At 38.7% G+C, this 20,326-nt stretch overlaps 2 protein-coding genes and 1 long non-coding RNA gene across 3 annotated transcripts; all 3 read left to right on the top strand.

The window, feature by feature from the left end:
* The first annotated feature begins 10,585 nt into the window (after positions 1-10,585).
* On the top strand, positions 10,586-11,954 carry LOC125208920 (cytochrome P450 71AU50-like). Its single transcript, XM_048108448.1, has 2 exons — positions 10,586-11,253; positions 11,334-11,954. Exons 1-2 carry the CDS (start codon positions 10,756-10,758, stop codon positions 11,553-11,555), a joined length of 720 nt encoding a protein of 239 aa, XP_047964405.1. The 5' UTR covers positions 10,586-10,755; the 3' UTR covers positions 11,556-11,954.
* Positions 11,955-14,399: 2,445 nt separating this feature from the next.
* Positions 14,400-16,184, top strand: LOC125209345 (cytochrome P450 71AU50-like). Its single transcript, XM_048108945.1, has 3 exons — positions 14,400-15,280; positions 15,364-15,939; positions 16,122-16,184. Exons 1-3 carry the CDS (start codon positions 14,414-14,416, stop codon positions 16,182-16,184), a joined length of 1,506 nt encoding a protein of 501 aa, XP_047964902.1. The 5' UTR covers positions 14,400-14,413.
* Positions 16,185-17,533: 1,349 nt separating this feature from the next.
* LOC125211012 lies at positions 17,534-19,613 on the top strand. The gene is made up of 5 exons (XR_007174445.1): positions 17,534-17,580; positions 18,202-18,397; positions 18,507-18,531; positions 18,673-18,752; positions 19,390-19,613. It is a non-coding gene; the product is annotated as an uncharacterized LOC125211012 (long non-coding RNA).
* Positions 19,614-20,326: the final 713 nt, after the last annotated feature.

Below are 20,326 nucleotides of genomic sequence, written 5' to 3'. Positions count from 1 at the left end.
CACGAGGATGGACACGTTTAGATAAAAGCTGTGGTGACTTTCCTGGGTGTTTGGTTAGCTTACCCACAGCTTGGGTTGAGATTTTACCTAGAGCGGGAAATAAAGGTAGTACTTCTACTGACTAGTAGGCGGGGAAATAACTTGAGACATGTGGGAGTGTTCGTGAAAATAGGGGACAAGGTGTATCAGAGACATATGGAAAGTGGACGAGTTACTAAAAGGGGAAATTTAGACAACAAGTACATCGATGGTTGGGAGCTTTACGGCAGTGTCTGGATAGTACATCTGAAAAGTAGGGAACAAAAGCAAAAGTAACTTAAAAGTAAAAGTGGTCCAAATAAAGTTGATTTTGACGTTTTCTTCTTCACCAAGTATTGACAAGAATCATGTAAACTCAAACACCATAACTAAACTTCAGATTCATAAACTCAAACTCAAGATCCATTGATTAAAATGCTTAAACTTAAATTAAACGGTAAACTGCAACTTTTACTTCTACTGGACTGACATGCAAGGTGGTAATCACGGCGCCAGAAAAGAAACTCATGCACGAAAACTTGACTAAACTAGCTACAACTTCGAATCAACAACTCCCGATAAGAAAGCACTCGGAAATTAAAAGCAATAACTAAATCTAACTTTCCTAGGCAGAAAGAAGCAAACTCGAACCAAAGTGACATGCGAAATAGAAACTTCATAATGCAAATGTTGGAAAATAACAAAGTACTTCAAAAGAGCAACAACGATGAGTGTTTGCAAATAACTTAAATGATGAAAACAAGTAAACTTTAAACTAAGAAAGCGATTAACATTGTTTGTGCCACTCCGGGTGATGATACTACTACCACTTGCTACGATAAGCCTGGCTGGAACGACGGTGATGACTTCTCCGGCAAACTCTGGACGTCAAGTGACCATGGGCTGTGGCGAGGAACGAGAGGTGGAATAATGCTGAAGGATGGATCTTCTAGAGAGAATTCTACTAAGTGTAATTTTCGAACTCCGAACTGAGAGCTCCCAACCGAACTCTCTCTCTCTCCAAGTGGCTTCTTTTATAGGGAGGCTTGCCCTTGCTTTTAGGGTAGACTTCTCCCGCATTTTGACCTTTTTGCCCTTGTCAATGATCATCCCAGCTATCCTCCTTCTCCAACTCGAGCCTTTTCTCGGCATGCATCCTGGTCAGATCGCACCCTTCTGGCGCCCTTTTCACTTGCGTCACCCGAATCGTCACCTACTGACTTGGATCCTTCAATCATGCACACTTAAGCAATTATTTTGCAGATAATACATGCAATTCACGACATACTTGACCAGTAACCAAGGCTTAGAATTCGACTTATCACGAGCCCTCGTCCGCCCTCGTCCTCCACTATATAACTTAATTATAGAATGAATTTAAATTTATTTCTTCATAATTGAAAATCAAATTTTATTACAATTTTCAACCTAAAATAATTAGGGAATATAAAGTATACTACTATCTTTATTGGGTTCAAGTGTAAAATAGGAAGAAAAAGACATGTGGTAATACAATTCATTTTCTAGAGACTTACAATGATATTTTTCAATTTTCTAAGACCTAAAAGATGCACACTCCAGTTTTTAAATGAATGATTAAGGAAAAATTGTAATAGTATAGTTTTCATTATATAATTGTAAATATGGTCAAATTAGTCATAGAAGTATGTAATTAGTGATGCTAACAATTCAAAATACTTTGATTTTATCATATTCAAATTTAAAGGGCGTTTTGTATCTACAATTCTTGTTAATTTAACTCTATTCATTTGAAATAGCGTGCAACCCCTTTCACTCATTCTCTCTAAATTAATTGAATATGTACACCTTAATTTGCCGCATAAAGCATGTAATCAAAGTGTAAGTAATATAGAGTACTATATTTAATTCACTTACAATAATAACTAATTAGTCTGCTTTCCCACGCACGTTCGTTTTTATATAAGCTATTTCCACATTCAAATTAAACAAGAGTCACTAATAAACCAACCAAGACAAAAAAAGAACTAGAGAAGCAAAGATCAAAGTAAGTTGAAGAATGGCCGTGATTTGGCTGGTTTTATCAGTGATTGTGCTTAGCTATTTCCATGCACCATCACCACATTTGTAAAATTGTAAATGCCACATCTATATCTAATTTCAATGAATATGTGTAACCACACATTTGCCGTATACACATATATAATAAATATATTAGGCGTAACCATCCGAAATATTATCAATATAGTATTATCCAAATTCATAAATAATGTATCATTTGTCATTTTGATACTTTCACAGTTTAAAGCTTAATTTGCTTTTTTTTTTCTAGTACATGGTCAGAAAACATGTGGGCCCCATTATTTAATACTTTCTTCGTCCAAAGCTAAATTGAGTATTATTCCTTATTGGGATATCCAAACTAAATTGAGTCATTTCCTTTTTTGACAAAAAACCAAACATCTAATCGCTCTGACTCTATTCAATCACCTACTTTACTAATATCTCTTTATATTTCCTACTCCCTCCGTCCCACAAAAGATGTCACACTTTCCTTTTTAGTTTGTCCCACAGAAGATGTCACACTTTCATTTTTGAAAAAAGTTCTCTCTCACATTAATATAAAAATTATAGTTTCTCTCTCCATTTAGCACACAAAACAAAACCACCTAAAATCCTGTGTCATTCCACAAGTGTGACATCTTTTGTGGGACGGAGGGAGTACTTTATTCCTCTCACCTACTTTTCAACACAATTTCTTAATCCTCATGCCCAAAAATTTTGACTCAACTAAGTTGGAGCGGAGGAAGTACTACTATAATCCCCCCGTCTCATAAGAATATGCACTCTTCCTTTTTAGTCCATCCCACAAGAATATATGCACTTTCTAATTTTGGAAACACTTTTCTCTCTATTGGGGGGATTCATTCTCCACTAACATTACTTTAATTATTTTTTCTCTTTACCTCTCTCTTTTTTTACATTAAAATCCGTACTAAACCCAAAGTGCATATTCTTTAGGGACGAAGGGAGTACTATATAATACTAATATGAAATTTAAAGTAGAAAGGGATTAAAACTTAAAATATAAAAACACAATATCTACGTTACGATTCATTAATTTTTCTCTATACATAGTAAACAAATAAAATTTGGACTCCATATATTACTGCAGGATTTACTCTGTAGCAGGAACGGATATGTCTGCAAATGCAATAGAATGGGCAATGTCGGAACTGATGATTGAAGAATCACATCTCGACAAACTAGAATACTTGTACTGTGTGATCAAGGAATCCATGCGTCTCCATCCCTTGGCGTTCCTCTTAGTTCCTCCCCAATCCATGGAGGATTGCAAGGTTGGAGGATTCCTTATATGTGCGTAAAAAAGCAAGAGTTATTGTGAATGTGTGGCCTATTGGGAGGGATCTTTTCTTCGGGCTAACCCGGACTCTTTTATACGACAGAGGTTCATTGGTAGGGAGATAGACCTGAGAGGCCATCATTGCGAACTGCTACCGTTTGGTGCGGGAAGGCGGGGCTACTCTAGGATACAATTGGTGCATAGCTTCCTGATAGGACGTAATAGATAGTGAGAAATGACGGCAATGAGTGATGTTTTTGCCTTGGTGTGTGTGGGTGCTATTTATTTTTTCTTGTGTAGAGGCTTACATAAGAGCATCCGTAACGCTGTCTCTTATTCGTCTCTTAACCGTCTCATCTCTTCACTATTCATCATCTCTTAACTAAGAGACAGCACCTGCATCCCTCCATCTCTTAACCATCTCTTAACTAATCATTCAATTTGATTTTTTATTTTCAATTCCAACAAATTCAATTAATAAAAACACACTTCATTAAATAAAATAAATATTACAATTTAAAAGCCTAAAAAATAAAAAAAATACATAATTTAAAATCCTAAAAAATAAAAAAAAAATACATAATTAAAATACTCTAAATTAAACTATAAAAACTACTCCGCCGGCGAATCATCATCCCCCGAAGTCGGCGGTGCACCTATACCAAGTTGAGCTCTTATAAACTCAATTCCGGCCATATGGGCTGAAACTTGGCCAGAAGTAATTTTTGAAAGGTCAGCCATCGTGGCTACCAGGTACATGGACATCAGGGTGTGCGAGCCCATGCCCGTGCCGGAGCCCGAGCCCGAGCCCACCTGGCTTGATTTGTCGCGGCCCCTCCCTCTCCCTCTCCCTCTCCCTCTCCCCCTCGCTCTAGCCGCCTTCGCCGCCTTGTTCCCTTGCGGCCGACGTCGTGTAACGGAAGAAGACCCCCCTGCATCATCGGTTGGCGTGCCCTCACGTGAGGTGTTGCCTTCGCCGCCATCACTAGACGAGTAGTGACCACGCGCCGTGTGCTTCGTGCGTTTCGAGCCCGGCCAGAAGTAATTTTTGAAAGGTCAGCCATCGTGGCTACCAGGTACATGGACATCAGGGTGTGCGAGCCCATGCCCGTGCCGGAGCCCGAGCCCGAGCCCACCTGGCTTGATTTGTCGCGGCCCCTCCCTCTCCCTCTCCCTCTCCCTCTCCCCCTCGCTCTAGCCGCCTTCGCCGCCTTGTTCCCTTGCGGCCGACGTCGTGTAACCGGAAGAAGACCCCCCTGCATCATCGGTTGGCGTGCCCTCACGTGAGGTGTTGCCTTCGCCGCCATCACTAGACGAGTAGTGACCACGCGCCGTGTGCTTCGTGCGTTTCGAGCCCGACTCGACACCGCCAGCCCACCTTTCAAGGTGGTGGACTTGCGACCAAACATCGACAAGCTTGAAATCTTTGCCGATGTCGTCTTTGAAGACCCGCAACGCCGCTCTCAGAATGTCGGCTCCACTGGCTCCGCTCTGATAATTCGCCTCTTCTCCCCTGTATATCGCGCAAAATTTTTTGACATCTTTGTCGCATCGGTCCCAATGACCGCGGAGCATCTTCACGTTGCGGGCAACGGTCTTCTTCGGCCTTCGTGCGTTGTAAACTTCGGTGACCTTTTGCCAAAAACACTTGTTGGTTTGTTGATTCCCGACGACGGGATCGTACGAGACGCTGATCCAAGCGTCGTACAGAGCCAACGTCTCGTCTTGGCTGTATGGATGACGGGTGCCGTCTCCCACAACCTCTTCCTCCGCTTCCTTCTCTTCCTCCTCGGCATTGATGTCGAGCCTGAGGCTGATCCTGCCGGAGCCGGAGCCGGAGCCTCCACCTATTGGCCAGTCGGGCAAAGTGCGTTCAGCGCCAAAAAAATTCTCCGGAATTTGGGATAATCCCGGCGATTGCCCGTACCTTTGGGGGGAGGGACGATAGTATGCATCCACATCAAAATGTGGTGTTTGGTACGCCGGCGGAGTGGTCGAGGCTTGGGTGCCCGGCGACGAACCGAGAGTACCCAAACAAGTTGTACATGCTCGCCCAATCGTCGAACGAGTTCAAGTCGAACCCGCCGGAGCGCCGCCTGCTGGAGTCGCCGCCGCTGGAGTTTCCATCGTCGGACATTTTTTCAACAATTTGAGAGTAGTGTTTGTGTGTAAAATGGTGAATGAAGTATGGAGTATATTTATAGAACAATAAAAGAAAAAAAAAATTAAAAATTCGACCGTTTGTTCCCAACGGTCATTTGACCGTTTGAATTTTATTTTTTTTATTAAATTTGAATTTTTTGAATTTATAAAAAAAAAATTATTACGTCATAATTTCGACGCCCACTCGCGGGCCGGCGAGTGATCGTCACGCCATGCTCCAGCGCGCGCCACGGGGGCGCGCGCGTCGTCTCGCCGGCACGAGTCGCGCCACGAGATGTCTCGTCTCGTCGAGACGAGACGAGCTTCGCAACGCTGTCTTGATGCTGGCTCGTCTCGTCGAGACGAGACCGAGCCAGCATCGAGTCAGTGATGCGGATGCTCTAAGAGGTTCTCACTGCTTATATTTCTTATCAATTAGTACATGCTAAAAACTAGCAATAGTAACACTAAATTTCAATTCTTATGCAAGCTACAAGTGGGTACAATCACAAGAGGCTTAGCTCTAGCAGTAAGTAGCAATCCTTTCGTTCTTTGTTAATAGAGACATTTCTTTTTGGCACGGAGTTTAAGAACAGTATGTTAAATCGATGGTGGAAAAAGTACGAGAGAGTAAAGTAAGAGAGATGAAGAGAGAATAAAATAAAAATGAGAATTATTTTTTGCCAAAAATAGAAATGACTCAATTAACTTGGAACTTCCCCAAATATAAAATGACTCTATTGACATGGAACGGAGGAGTACAACAAAATTCTCAATCATGTCCAAATCACTCTCTTTCCTCCCATCCCAAAGCTCCCAATCAAAGCAATGCACCAATTGCGCCATAGCACCGGTTTCACCACCGCTAGCCCGAATTGTATCCCGAGCTAATGAACCTCTCAGGTGTAAAAGAGTCGGGGTTAGCCCAGACATCGGGTTCCCTCCTGATAACCCACTAACTGCCAACAAACTATGAGAAACAATTTAATGAAAAAACTTATTCATGCTTGTTTATACATTTAACCTTACGGGAATGTGATCAAATGAAAACTCTAAATATTGTACAAACTCAAAACTATGATCTGAACCATTGAAAAATGTTAACAGATCATAAAAAAGCATCAACAGGAAAATGTCAACAGAATTTCAACAGTAGTCAATGATTGATGTTGTGTTGATATTGTGTTGACATTAAAATCTTAAAATTTTACGCTGTGTTGATATTGTATTGAAACTGTGTTAAAGTTGTGTTGAAGAATTTTGAGTTTGTACAGTATATAAGTTTGCATTTTATCGCTACCTTAATCTTATATATCTGGACACATTTAATTGTATGTATAGCAAACTAAATCCTAAAACATGCATCCAATATATCTATCGAAGTCCCAAATACTTTGGAACTGATGCAGCCCCGGACCCCTTACTCATTGTCTCTAAGTTAATTGAATATGTACGTACACCTTTGCCGCATACACCAAACTAATCAATATATCACGTGGTATTTATCAAAATAGTACTTCCTCTAACATTCCACATTAGGAATCATATTTGATCAAAATAGTACTTCTTCCAACATTCCACATTAGGAATCACAATTGATGTGAACACAGATTTCAAGAAATATAAAGAACCGTAAATTGAAAAAGTTAGTGGAACCATATAATCAATATATCACGTGTGTAACCATCAGAAATATTATCAATAGTATTATCTCCATCCATAAAATAATGTTTCGTTTACTTTTTTCTATGTTGAGTAAGTAGTATGAATCTCACATCTACTTAGGCCTAAGAGCATCCACAACCCCGGCCCGGATTCAGGCCCCAAGTCCCCTCCACATCATCATTCCCCTAAATTTGAGTCACAAGCCACAACTCCTCTAACCCTGCAGGCGCCACCCTATTCACAACTTCAACTTATTTTACTTGTAAAAATTGAAAACGTTGAACAATTATAACACGAGAAATTCATTTTTAATTCAAAAATAATAAATTATAAACTAAAAAAATTAAAAATTAGAACATCAAAATAAAAATGCAAAAAATATTAAAAATCAAAAAAATTAGAAAATTGGGGATCCGTCGCCCCTCTCCCTCTCCCTCTTCTTCATCTTCCTCCCTCTTCTTCCTCTCCCCTTCTCTCTTCTTCCTCTTCCAATTGCAAAAAAAAAATCAGAAAATTGGGGCTCCGTCTGACTCAACTTATTTTTAACACAAGTATACCCGCAAGTGTACAGGGCTAATGTAGCAAATAGTAAGCAAAGAGTATTGTATCCACAGAGACAATCAGTGTCAACCTAAATACCACGAACCAACCTCAACTACTATCTAGATAAATCGGAAAGTTTTGGTTTTCTAAATCTACTTAACAGCAAGGTAAAAACAATTAAAAACAACTAGAGAACTAAAAGCAAATGAGAGAAACGGATGTAGATCAAGGATAAGGAAAGTAGAATCCTACGGGATCGATAACAACTATCATATGCTCAATTAACTTCCAAACTATGCCAACAAAGGGTCTCAAGGGTTATTAAGCTATCACTAAGGTAAAACTATATCTTCTCTCGAAGCATATAATTTGTAGATTGCTACCTAGAACCGATGTCTCATTCCTAGAACTAAGACAACAACTCCTAATAGCTCCTAAGATACTTAGCTTCATTCAAAGGCTCAAATCTCTCGATTAAATTGGCAAAGACGTCAATTTCTTCTCTTTCAAATTAAACTACTCACTTCTCAGTTCTTGTAGTAAAATCCACATGCATTTATAAGGTGATCAGTCAAATAAATGTATAAGCACAGAAACAATCAAAATAACCACATGAGCCAAGACATAGAAAAAAGAAATTAATTAAACATAAGAATCATTGTATCTCCCCCGTAGAACTCTACGAAGGATTTAGCTACTAATGTTCAACACAAAAGTCAAAGAAATATTCAAAGAAATATTCAAAAACATTGTTTGAATAAGAATAAAACTAAACGATGAACTCCTAGAATCGGATTGGGCGGATTGGAGGCCTCGTCTTCAATCTTGCGATGAATACTCGTCCTCTACTCGTTCTTCTCTTCTTTCTAGGTGAAAAGTGGTATTTTTGTGGTAGGAGGCGTGTAGAATGGTGTAGGAGGCGTTCCATGCATGGTTTATATAATTAGGGCTCGGATTTCCTTGTTTAGAAGAGTCGGCTGAACCTGGCGAGTCGCCAGGTTCGTTGCATGTTGAAGCTGGTGGGTCGCCAGGTTGGTAATGATGCGAAGCTGGCGGTTCGCTAGCTTTGTGCTGCAATTTCGTCCTCTTTCCATCCCGATGCTTCCTTTCGCCATTTAAGCCCATTTCGACCATTTTTCTACACATTCTTCACAAAATGGTCAAAATACCAATATCATAGAGAAGTAGCTATAACCATGTCTCAAAATACACAATATACGATCAAATCCAAGTAAAACTACCCTCTAAAACCATGTAAAATCCAAGTGAATCACCGTCCTCTTCCTCCTCTCCCCCTCCCTCTTCTTCCTCTTCCAAATGCAAAAATTGAGAGCTCCGTCACGGCCCAGGAAGCTCCAACGCCGGGCCAGGCCGGACCCTTGGTGCGGCCCAGGCCGCGAATCTCCCTCCTCCAACGCGCGGTGACGCAGGTCGGGACCCAAGCGTGGTCCGACCCGCTGCGTTATTGATGGCCTAAATATAATAAGGGTTGGGATGAAATGGACATAGCTAGGACAGATAATTGGACGATAAGAATAATATTCCCTCCATCTTTTAAATTTTGTCACATTTTGACTGAACACGGATTTTAATAAATGTAATGGAAAGTGAATCGAAAAAATTAGTGGAATGTATGTCCTACTTTTAAATATTAATTTTATAATAAAATGTGAATAAAAATGAATTAGCGGAATATTAGATCCACTACCAAAAATGGTAAAAAAAATGAAATATGACAAATTTTGTTGGATAAACATAAATAGAAATATGTAATAAATTTTTAGGGACGGATGAAGTACATTATTTAATTCCAATAGTATATGACTTATAATTGGACGGTAGGAATAATAGTAATACTCCCTCCGTTCCATAGTAATAGAGTCATTTTGTCATTTTGATATGTTCCATAGTAATAGAATCATTTTCTTTTTTTAGTAAAAGTCAACACATTTTTCCACACCTACTTTACTTTCTCTTATTTTTTTTCTCTTCATATCTCTACCTTTTTCATTTTCTACTTTATTCTTCCTTTACTTAACACACCTAATGCAATTTTTCTTAATCTCTGTGCCGAAAAGAAACGCCTCTATTACTATGGAATGGAGGGAGTATTATTTAATTCCCGTGCATGTTCATTTCAACACATGCTACAAGCATAATAAAGAGCACTACATAACCACATTGTTTCCCAGAGAAAAAAAATGGAAGGAAAGTTCAAATTAAGTTGAAATATGGCCTGAATTTGGATTGTTTTGTCACTGATTATGTTCGTCTATTTCCTCCAGCAGCAACTCGGGTCGAAAAACAAGAAGAGCCTGCCTCCCCGGCCCGAAAGGCCTTCCCATTCTAGGCCATTTCCACCTGCTGGGGAAGAATCCTCACCGTGATTTGTACCACCTAGCCCGAAAACACGGCCCGATCATGGACTTACGCTTCGGCTTCGTTCCAACACTCGTCGTGTCGTCACCCGCTACAGCTAGTGGCGGATCTACCTTATGGGAAGGTGGGGCATTTGCCCCTCCTCATATTGTTCTACACATATATATATACTCCCTCCGTCCCAGAGTCACTTTGACCGGGCACGGGTTTTAAGAATTGTAATGAAAAGTGGGTTGAAAAAGTTAGTGGAATGTGGGTCATACCTTTATATATTAGTTTTATAATAAAATGTGAGTAGGAATGAGTTAGTGGAATATGGGGTCCACTACCAAAAATGGTAAAAATGAAGTGGGACAAATTATGTGGGACGGACCAAAATGAAAAACTGAGACGAATTATCTAGGACGGAGGGAGTATTATACAATATAAATTTTATTTCTTGCAATCTCTCACTAAATGCCCTCCTCAAATTCTTAATATTTCTTCATAGATAAATTTGCCCCTCACCCTGTAAATTTCTGGCTCCGCGCCTGGCTGCAGCCGAGCTCGTCCTCAAGACTCACGACCTCATCTTTGCTAGCAGGCCTCCCATCGAGGCCGGCGTATACATAGCCTACGAGCAGAGAGACATCGCTTTCGGGCCGTACGGCCCGTTCTGGCGCGACATGCGGAAACTCTGCACCTTGAAGCTGCTGAGCAATCAGAAGATCAGCCAGTTCCAGCCCATGAGGCGGGCCGAGCTCGGGCTGCTCGTTGCTTCCCTCGTACGTGCTGCTGAGAGGCGGGAAGCCGTGGATCTCAGCGCCCGGGTTTCTGCTCTCAGCGGCGACATGAATTTCTTGATGATATTTGGGAAGAAATATTCAACCATGGAGGAGATAGGGTTCAAAGATGTGATTAGGGAAACAATGGAGATTTTTGGAAAATTCAATCTAGCTGACTATTTTCCATACATTGGCATGCTTAATCTTCAGGGATTACATGGCAAGATGAAGAGACTGAGCAACATTTTTTATGGGATTTTGGAGGAAATAATTGATGATCATATGAAGACGAAGCAGAAGAAGCCGGCTGCCGACATTGTTGATACACTCATGGAGATTATGGAATCCGGACAAGCAGGATTCGAATTCAACCGCCGCCATGTCAAGGCTGTTCTTTACGTACTAATATTACCGTTTTTTTAAAATTACGAAGTTTGGTCTAATTCTGTTATTCTGAGAAATTGTCTTTTTTTTACAAGGATATGATCGTAGGAGGGATGGATACCTCATCAACGACACTCGACTGGGGAATGTCGGAGCTAATGAAACATCCAGCAGTGATGAGGAAACTCCATTGGATCAAATGGTTGAAGAATCACATCTCGAAAAACTCCAATACTTGGACTGCGTGGTCAAGGAAGCCATGCGTCTCCATCCCGTGGCGCCCTCTTAGTCCCTCACGAATCCATGGAGGATTGTGAGGGCAAGAGTCATCGTGAACGTGTGGGCTATTGGGAGGGATCCGGATGTTTGGGCTACCCAGACTCTTTTACACCAGAGAGGTTTGTTGGCAGCGAGATAGACCTGAGAGGCCGCCATTTTGAGTTGCTACCGTTTGGATCGGGTAGGCGGGGCTGTCCCGGGTTGCAGTTAGGACCGACGGTGGTTAAATTGGTGCTTGCGCAGTTGGTGCATTGCTTTGATTGGGAGCTTCTAGATGGGATGAAAGCAAGTGAAGTGAACATGACTGAGAATTTGGTATTGTTACTTCTAGAGCTAAGCCTCTTGTGGCTGTGCCTACTTGTCGTTTGCATAAATATTGAATTAATTGTGTTATTATTGCTACTTTATGGCACGTGGAATAAAATAAAACACTAACAAGAAATTACGGTTGCCTACGTTAAATAAGATTTTGATGAAAATATCTTATTTGAGTTTGGGAAATACCAAACAAAATACAAAGTTTGTGATATTATATACCAATTTCAAAGTTTATGGGAAATACCAAATTTTAGGTAAAGTTCATGATTTTAGATACCAATTTCCCTTTATAAATATGATTATTTTGATGGTTTTATTTTCCAATTTCTTACAAACATTGGTCATCATCTTGTCGTTCATTTCATTTCATAAAGAAGTAGCATATGCTTCCCTCCAACGCTAACTAGTTGTCATACCGAGACGCCGCCTTTAACGTGTCCCGCCCTTCGTGCATGAACGACGAGAAGTGAGTCTTCTCGTAAGTTTCTATTACCTTGAGATTGGCTTTTGCTGTCGAACTTGCGTCATAATTGTGTCGGGTGGGGTTTGTGTTTACACATCTAGCCTCTATCTAGTTCAATTCTAATTTTTATAGTTTTTCTTTGAATTAATTTTTTTTTTTATAATAACGCAAACACAAAAATGTGTTGTCCCTTTCAAAATTAAGTCTTTGGTCAGCCTTATGGATATTTGTTAATTATTGGAGTACTCTAAGGCCATTTTTGGCTTGAACACCTTTTTTTTATGGTTAAATGAACATAAATTTAAAGGCCGCGTCACGGAAGATTCGAATCCGAGACTTTTGGCTCAGGCATTATTTGGCCAACTCACACACCACCTTTTTTTTGTGAACATTTTGTGCGGGAAGGGTTTCAAATGAGGTTCTTAGGTGAGCCCCTCAATATTGTCCCTCCTATCTATGAGGTTCTTAGGTGAGCCCCTCAATATTGTCCCTCCTATGTTGACAATGTGTCATTAAATTCTCTCTCTGTCATCTTAATTTTGTTTCTAAAAATATCTTTGATTTGATGTAAAATAAGAAAAATAAATAAATAAATACGTTATGCTATTTAAAGTTGCAGACACGGTTCTAAATTTTAATTCGTTTCCAACACAAAGCCACATGCACACTAAACTTTTAAAAACCTCAAATTGTTACAAGTTTGTGGAAAGTTACACTAAAATAATTTATGTGGCCACACTACTACACAAATTAGAGTTTTAAAAAATTGGAAGAAAATTAGAATTTTGCAGTGTTGAAATGTCATTGCATTTTTAGGAGATTTTAGATTATAAAATTTGAGATTCGGGCAAGGAAAGAATAAAATGATTTGTTTTGGAACTTGGTTTAAAAGGAATAAGGCCAACGCCGTCCCCGTGTTCACAAAAGTACTTGAATTTTATTTTTTAAGTGAAATTCAAAATTGATCTCTGAAAAATTGGATTTGCACTATTTTTTTTCGTTGAAATGGGAAAAATTATGTTTGACCTAAACATGATAAAATCATACTCCATTTAAAGTTCCTTTATTGACTAATCTACTCTTAAAGATTTAAAGGGTATATAAGTCATTGTATTCGCTCATTATTTCTTTTTTACACAATTACATTTATGGATTTAGTGTAAATACTTAACCCACTAATGACATGTTGATTTATGATAATAACTTACATTCATATTTTACACACCATTCATGTGAATTATTTATTACTCCCTCCGTCCCATATAATTTGATCCGATATTCCATTTTGGGTTGTCCCATATAATTTGGCACACTTCACTTTTACGATTTTTGGTAGTGGACTTCATATTTCACTTACTCATTCCTAATCACATTTTATTATAAAACTAATACTTTAAAAGTAGAACTTACATCCCATCAACTTTTTTAATTCACTTTCCACTAGATTTCTTAAAACCCGTGCCGGATCAAAGTGTCCCAAATTATGTGGGACAAAGGAGTATTTTTTTTGGTTTATTCCATTACAGTTGAGTTATTTTTTTTAGAGAAAAGAAACACTATATTTACTTTATTCTATTATTTTCCCTCCAATTAATCCATTTGACAACAGCTTAAACCCATTTTCTCTATTGCCAATATCAAACTGCTTCCAGTGACAAAACACCGAAAAGTACTCTGTATTATTAATCTCCAATGTCAAAATTCTTGTGCTGCCAATAGTTGCAACCATTAATTGTAGAATGACTTTTACGCCACTTGACTCCATCCCCATCCAATTCGTCTTATCATCTTTGAAGTTTGTTATTAAACTCCTCACCACAATTGTCACATCTTTGGCAATAAATTGAATGAACATTTTTCTCTTCCGTAAAAGTCCAAACAATCAATATTCACATGTGTGGACCATCCGAGATATTTATCACCAAGTACTCCCACCGTCTGCAATTAGGAACCGTATTTTTTCATTTCGGTCCGTCTACAAATAAATTTTTTGGTTCATTTTTACCATAAATAGTAATGAAAACCACATTTCATTTAAAACAAATACTCCATATATAAATGTTAATTATATTTCACTTAACATTTTTCATCCATCTGTTAATATTAAGTTGAAAAATGGCCATGATTTGGCTTGTTTTATCATTAATTGTGTTATTGTATTTCCTCCAACAACTTCTCGGGCCGAGAAGCAAGAAGAGGCTGCCTCCCGGCCCGAAAGGCCTTCCCATATTAGGCCATCTCCACCTCCTGGGGAAGAATCCTCACCGTGATTTACACCGCCTGGCCCGAAAACACGGCCCGATCATGGGCTTGCGCTTCGGCTTCGTGCCAGCACTCGTCGTGTCGTCTCCCGCTGCAGCCGAACTCGTCCTCAAGACGCACGACCTCGCCTTCGCCAGCCGGCCTGCCAACGAGGCCGCCGCGTGCATACTCTACGACAAGAGAGACTTGGCTTTCGGGCCGTACGGCCCGTACTGGCGCCAGATGCGGAAACTCTTCACGTTGAAGCTGCTGAGCAACGTGAAGATCAGCCATTTCCAGCCCATGAGACGGGCCGAGCTCGGGCTTTTCGTTACTTCTCTTAAACGGGCTGCTGAAACCCGGGAAGCCGTTGATCTCAGCGCCCGGATTACGGCCCTCAACTGCGACATTAACTTCTTGATGGTGTTTGGGAAGAGATATTCGACTATGGAGGACAAAGGATTCGAAGAGGCGATCAAGGAGGCGATGGTGATTCTGGGGAAATTCAATCTGGCTGACTATTTTCCGTACATTGGCGTGCTCAATCTCCAGGGATTACATGGCAAGATGAAGAGAGTGAGCAAGATTATTGATGGAATTTTGGAAAAAATAATTGATGAGCACGTAAAGAGGAACAAGAAGCAGACAGATGGAGACATCGTTGATACACTGATGGAGATTATGGAATCCGGAGAAGCGGGATTTGACTTTGATCGTCGCCATGTCAAGGCCATTCTCCTCGTAATAATAATATTTATTGTCGCTCTTTTAATAATACTAGTTTGCGTGAATATTCATGTTTAATTTTTTTTTATATGTACAAGGATATGGTCGTCGCAGGGATGGATACCTCATCAACAGCACTGGAGTGGGCAATGTCGGAACTGATGAAACATCCAGCAGTAATGAAGAAACTCCAGGAAGAACTGGAGTCAGTGGTGGGATTGGATCAAATGGTTGAAGAATCACATCTTGGTAAACTCAAATACTTGGATTGCGTGGTCAAGGAAGCCCTGCGTCTCCATCCCGTGGGGCCCTTCTTGATTCCTCATGAATCCATGGAGGACTGCGAGGTCGGAGGGTTCCACGTGCCTAAAAAAGCAAGAGTGATGGTGAATGTATGGGCTATAGGGAGGGATCCCGATGTTTGGCCTGACCCTGACTCTTTTACACCAGAGAGGTTCGTTGGTAGCGAGATAGACCTGAGAGGCCACCATTTTGAACTGATACCGTTTAGTGCGGGAAGGCGGGGCTGCCCCGGGATACAATTAGGGCTGACGGTGGTGAAACTGGTGCTGGCGCAATTGGTGCATTGCTTTGATTGGGAGCTTCCAGATGGGATGAAGGAGAGTGATGTGGACATGACTGAGAAATTTGGTTTCCTACTTTATTCTTCTTTTGCGTAACTCACTTAACATAATTTTTCTTAAATTGTGTGCCGAAAAGAAGTGACTCCACCACCACGAAACAGAGGGAGTACTACTTAATTGAATACTGTAAACGTAAAATCGAAAATATTCGGATACTTCATATAAAAACACATTACAAAAGATTTACTAGAATGAAATTTGATCAATTCTAGGGATTGCTTTTGATGGGTAATGGCTCAAGGATGATCCGGTCCCTAAACTGCCAAGAACTATGAGAAATGATTCAAAGAAAACATAAATTCATGCTTGTATTAACTTACATATCTAGAACACGTGTAATTGTATGTCAAGCAAATTAAATCCTAAAACATTCTAGCATTCAAGTCACAAATACTTCAAATTGGAATTTGTATGCAACCCCCTTTAATTCACGCATTCTCTCTAAATTAATTGAATGTGCCGCATTCACCATATAATCAATATATATTACTCCGTGTGAGGCCCATCCAAGATATTGATCAAAATAGTAATATTTTATTCACTGACACACTACAACAAATCTCTCTCATGACGACGCGAAATTTGAGACGAATTTAATTGCATTGGGAAATTTTTTTAATTATTAAAATTGCATACGCATCCAAAAAGTGTCGTTGATTAGATCAATACAGAGACATTAAAATTCTGCGTCCCAAATTATAAACGGATTTTGTAATTAACATAAATGAAGTAAATGAATTAAATTTCTCCATCTCCGTCGTTCTCCCTTTCCCTTTTTCACCCGTCGTCGCCTCTCCGCCGGGCTCCGCCACAGTTCCTCCACCGTAGGAAACGGTTAACATTTCCTGTCACTATCCAATCCCTCTATTCACGCTCTGTAGGCACACTATCGTACAAACATCTCCGCCACTTAGGTCGTTTGATGATAATAATCAGATTCAATACGACAAATTAGGCTCGATTCTCATTCTCTCTCTGCAATTTCTTCTTCAGGTATTTATGAATCTCCGTGCACCTGAATCCAAAACAAATAAAAACTGTGGATTTGGTCTAGGGCATATATATATCAATTTTTGGGAATACTTTTATTAATTCGATATAATGCCTAAATTGTTTGATCTACGGGCTGTTTATTTAATGTTTTTTAATTATTCCATGTACTAACTCCATAAACTGCTTCATGAACACTCCTCTTGCAGAAATTGCACCGTTTTTAACTGAGAGGAATTTCTACATTTACTGTTACTATGATTTAATCTACATCATATTGTTTGAGCATATCCATGTTTTTAGCTACTTATACTTTATCCACTTGCTCTTGCTCTTGCTCTGAGCTTCGGGTATTGATTCCATAAGGTATGTTACAGCATATTCATGCACACAAGCTCTTTTTCTTTAGTCTCATCTTGTTGGTGTTTCCTAGGGTGATTTAGTTATTGGTATTCTTCTATGCAACATTATAAGCTCTTTCTAAGATGGAAATCGGAGAGCGGGAGAGGCACTGGTTGAGTGGCAAAGTGAGTGAATAGTTTTGTATGTCTCAACCCTCTTCTATGCATAACATTAAGATGGCAGCCAGATAGATTAGAAGTTTACTATTTTTTTTATAACTGAGAGTCTGAGACAATGATCATCAACAGATTGAAAATAAAGAGACAATTCTGGAAGATGGTAAGTTCAGTAGTCATTAGATCTGGAGTGTATTGAATATGAATGTATTTACACTGATAAACTAAGTGACAGATTCAGTGGATCAAATGATGTATTACATCACATAAGATATGGTTACCACTTAAAAATGATAGTGGTGTGTGATTACAAAATCTCTAGAAGCCAGATTGGTTATCCATCTCATTTTAATGTAGCAGTAATTAGATTTTGTCGCCAGTGAGAAAAATTCAACACTATTTAAATTTGTGATATTATAATATGTCAAATTCAAAGTTCGTGGGAAAAATAAATTTTTGAAAAGTTTTGTAATATTTGGCGCCAATATCCCAAAAAAATTATACATGTTGTTTGTATACTATCGGTACTCAGAATAATTATATATTTAAATATATATTTATAAAAATAATAATTTAAATAATTATTTTAAATAGTACTATTATTATTTTGTTCGACCCCACGATATTTAGTTTCTGGATCCGCCATTGTATGGGGCTTACAAATGTTTCTCACAAATAGTATGCTTCTGTACTTGTTTGTGTATGGCGTTTTGATTCTGGAAATATTTATTTCAACACCTCTTCTTCTTGCAAATTTAATTGTTAATTTTTTTTATTAGATTAGGATTAAGAGTTTCTGCTAAGTTGGAAGATGGAACGGTTGTATCTGAAGCAGAGGGCACTTAATTCACTGTTGAGAAGGCCTTTACTGTTGTGCTCTTGCCAAGGCTGCAAAGACGATGAAGCAAAGCAAAAGAATTCTTCTTACTGCCAAGCTACAATGTAAAGATGAAACTTTTCAATTAAACTTGGACTTTTTGGTAAGGGAGTTCTGGTCTCATAAATTTGAGTGAGTCCTATAGAGCAAAAACCCCTTTTTTTTGCAATGATTTTGTTGTCATTTTACTGAATCTTGGCATTTTCTTGCAGGGATTGTGGCAAACAAGTCTATTAGGTAAGAATAAGAGCTTTTTCTCTAGACAGCCTGAGTTAGACATATTCATTGTTTATAGAAGTTCAATAATGTTGCATCCATAAATATATTCTAGAGTACTGTATTTTACTTGTAGCTTCATAAAATTCAACCTCATCGCAGGGACTGTCGGGCTGCCTATCTGATGATGAGGACCTAACTCTCTGCCAGCCATAATATAACTTGAAAAGCATTATTGTTAGGTATGTTATTGACTACTCATATGTCTAAATCTGATGCTCCCAGATGAATTTCCAGGTGACCTTTTGTGAACATTAAAATGGTTTCTTGCCTGAAGTGGATTTAAATTTTCAAGTATACTTGATATTGATATTGATATTAGTAGTGGATGGATAAGGAAATCCATAACTTGTTTTGCTTTATATGGAGTATATGATAATGAAGCCCATAACTTGGTAGTGTATTAGTTATGCATACCGCAAGTTGTAAGATAAAAAACTAATTTAAGATTAAATGTGAAACTTTGTTTAAATGAAAACAAGAGTGTTTCTTTTTTTTTCTCTATAGTTGTGTGTATTTGAGTGGATTATCAATATATATCTATACTCCTATAAGTTTTCGCTGGAGTATAGATTATCAACCTGATTATCATTATGTTTGTATTTGGGTGGATTATCATATGGTTGAGTGGATTATCAACCTGACCATTTCTGCAGGGATTATAACAATGAATGGCAAACAAGTCTATTTAGTTGGGACTTCTGATATCTCATTCAAAAACATTTTTGAGCATATAAGACTCTTGAGTTTTCCCAAGCTTCTGCAGCATGGTTGTAAATAACGATGTTAGTTGTTAATTATTTTATGTTGAATCTGCAGGATTAAAGAAAATGTGCCAGAACTTCCTTTGTGTGGATTTAACATGAAAGTATCGAAATTCATTGATCAGTCGTTGAAGAGTTAGAGACTGAATTCTCCCTGCCTCTTAAGACTTTTAAGCAATGAAAAAGGTTGATAGTTTGAAGTACATTGCAGTAGAGCTATGTTTGTTTATTCTCGTTAGATACAAGGTGATTTGATCTTGTTAATTTAGGCCAGTTTCTGTGTAGAACATCTCAGCTAGAAATAGCAGTTTTACTAGAATTTTGGTTTTTGAACTTGGTTTGAATCAGTTTGTAAATAAATTTTTGTCCAATTTAAATTACTTCATTTGTAATTTGATGCCTCTTTACGATCCTTGCTAATGTTTGGAATAGATAGCTTCTACATTTTGCATTTAGGGACATTTTTTTTTATCTGCATTTAGGGGCATTAGGGGCATTTTTAATAGTGTCTCTAAATTCATTTTAAGGGACGCTTTTCAATAGTGTCTCTAAGTTCATTTAGGATGCTTTTCAATAGTGTCTCTAAGTTCATTTAGGATGCTTTTCAATAGTGTCTCTAAATTGCATATTTAGGGACGCTTTTTAATAGTGTCTCTAAATTGATTACTTCACCGATGCTCCACTTTTGCGTCCTTATTCTTTTTTGGCACGCCACCAATAAGGACGCTTTTACAAGCGTCGGTGATATATTTAGCAATCATATTAGCGTCCCTAATGGAATAAAAAAGCGTCCTTAAGTGTTATTTTTCTTGTAGTGACAATAATATGGAGTACCTAAAGTCTGTTTTCCCACGCACATTTGTGTTTGTATAATCTATTTCCACACGCAAATTAAACAAAGAGTCACTACTAAACCAAATAAGAAAAAAAAAGAAAAAAAAAAAAAGAAGCAAAGTTCAAAGTAAGTTGAAAAATAGACCTGATTCGGCTAG

Source organism: Salvia hispanica, chromosome 3 (assembly GCF_023119035.1).
Source record: "Salvia hispanica cultivar TCC Black 2014 chromosome 3, UniMelb_Shisp_WGS_1.0, whole genome shotgun sequence".
In the NCBI taxonomy this organism is placed as follows: domain Eukaryota; kingdom Viridiplantae; phylum Streptophyta; class Magnoliopsida; order Lamiales; family Lamiaceae; genus Salvia; species Salvia hispanica.
This window is presented reverse-complemented; position numbering and strand designations above follow the sequence as displayed.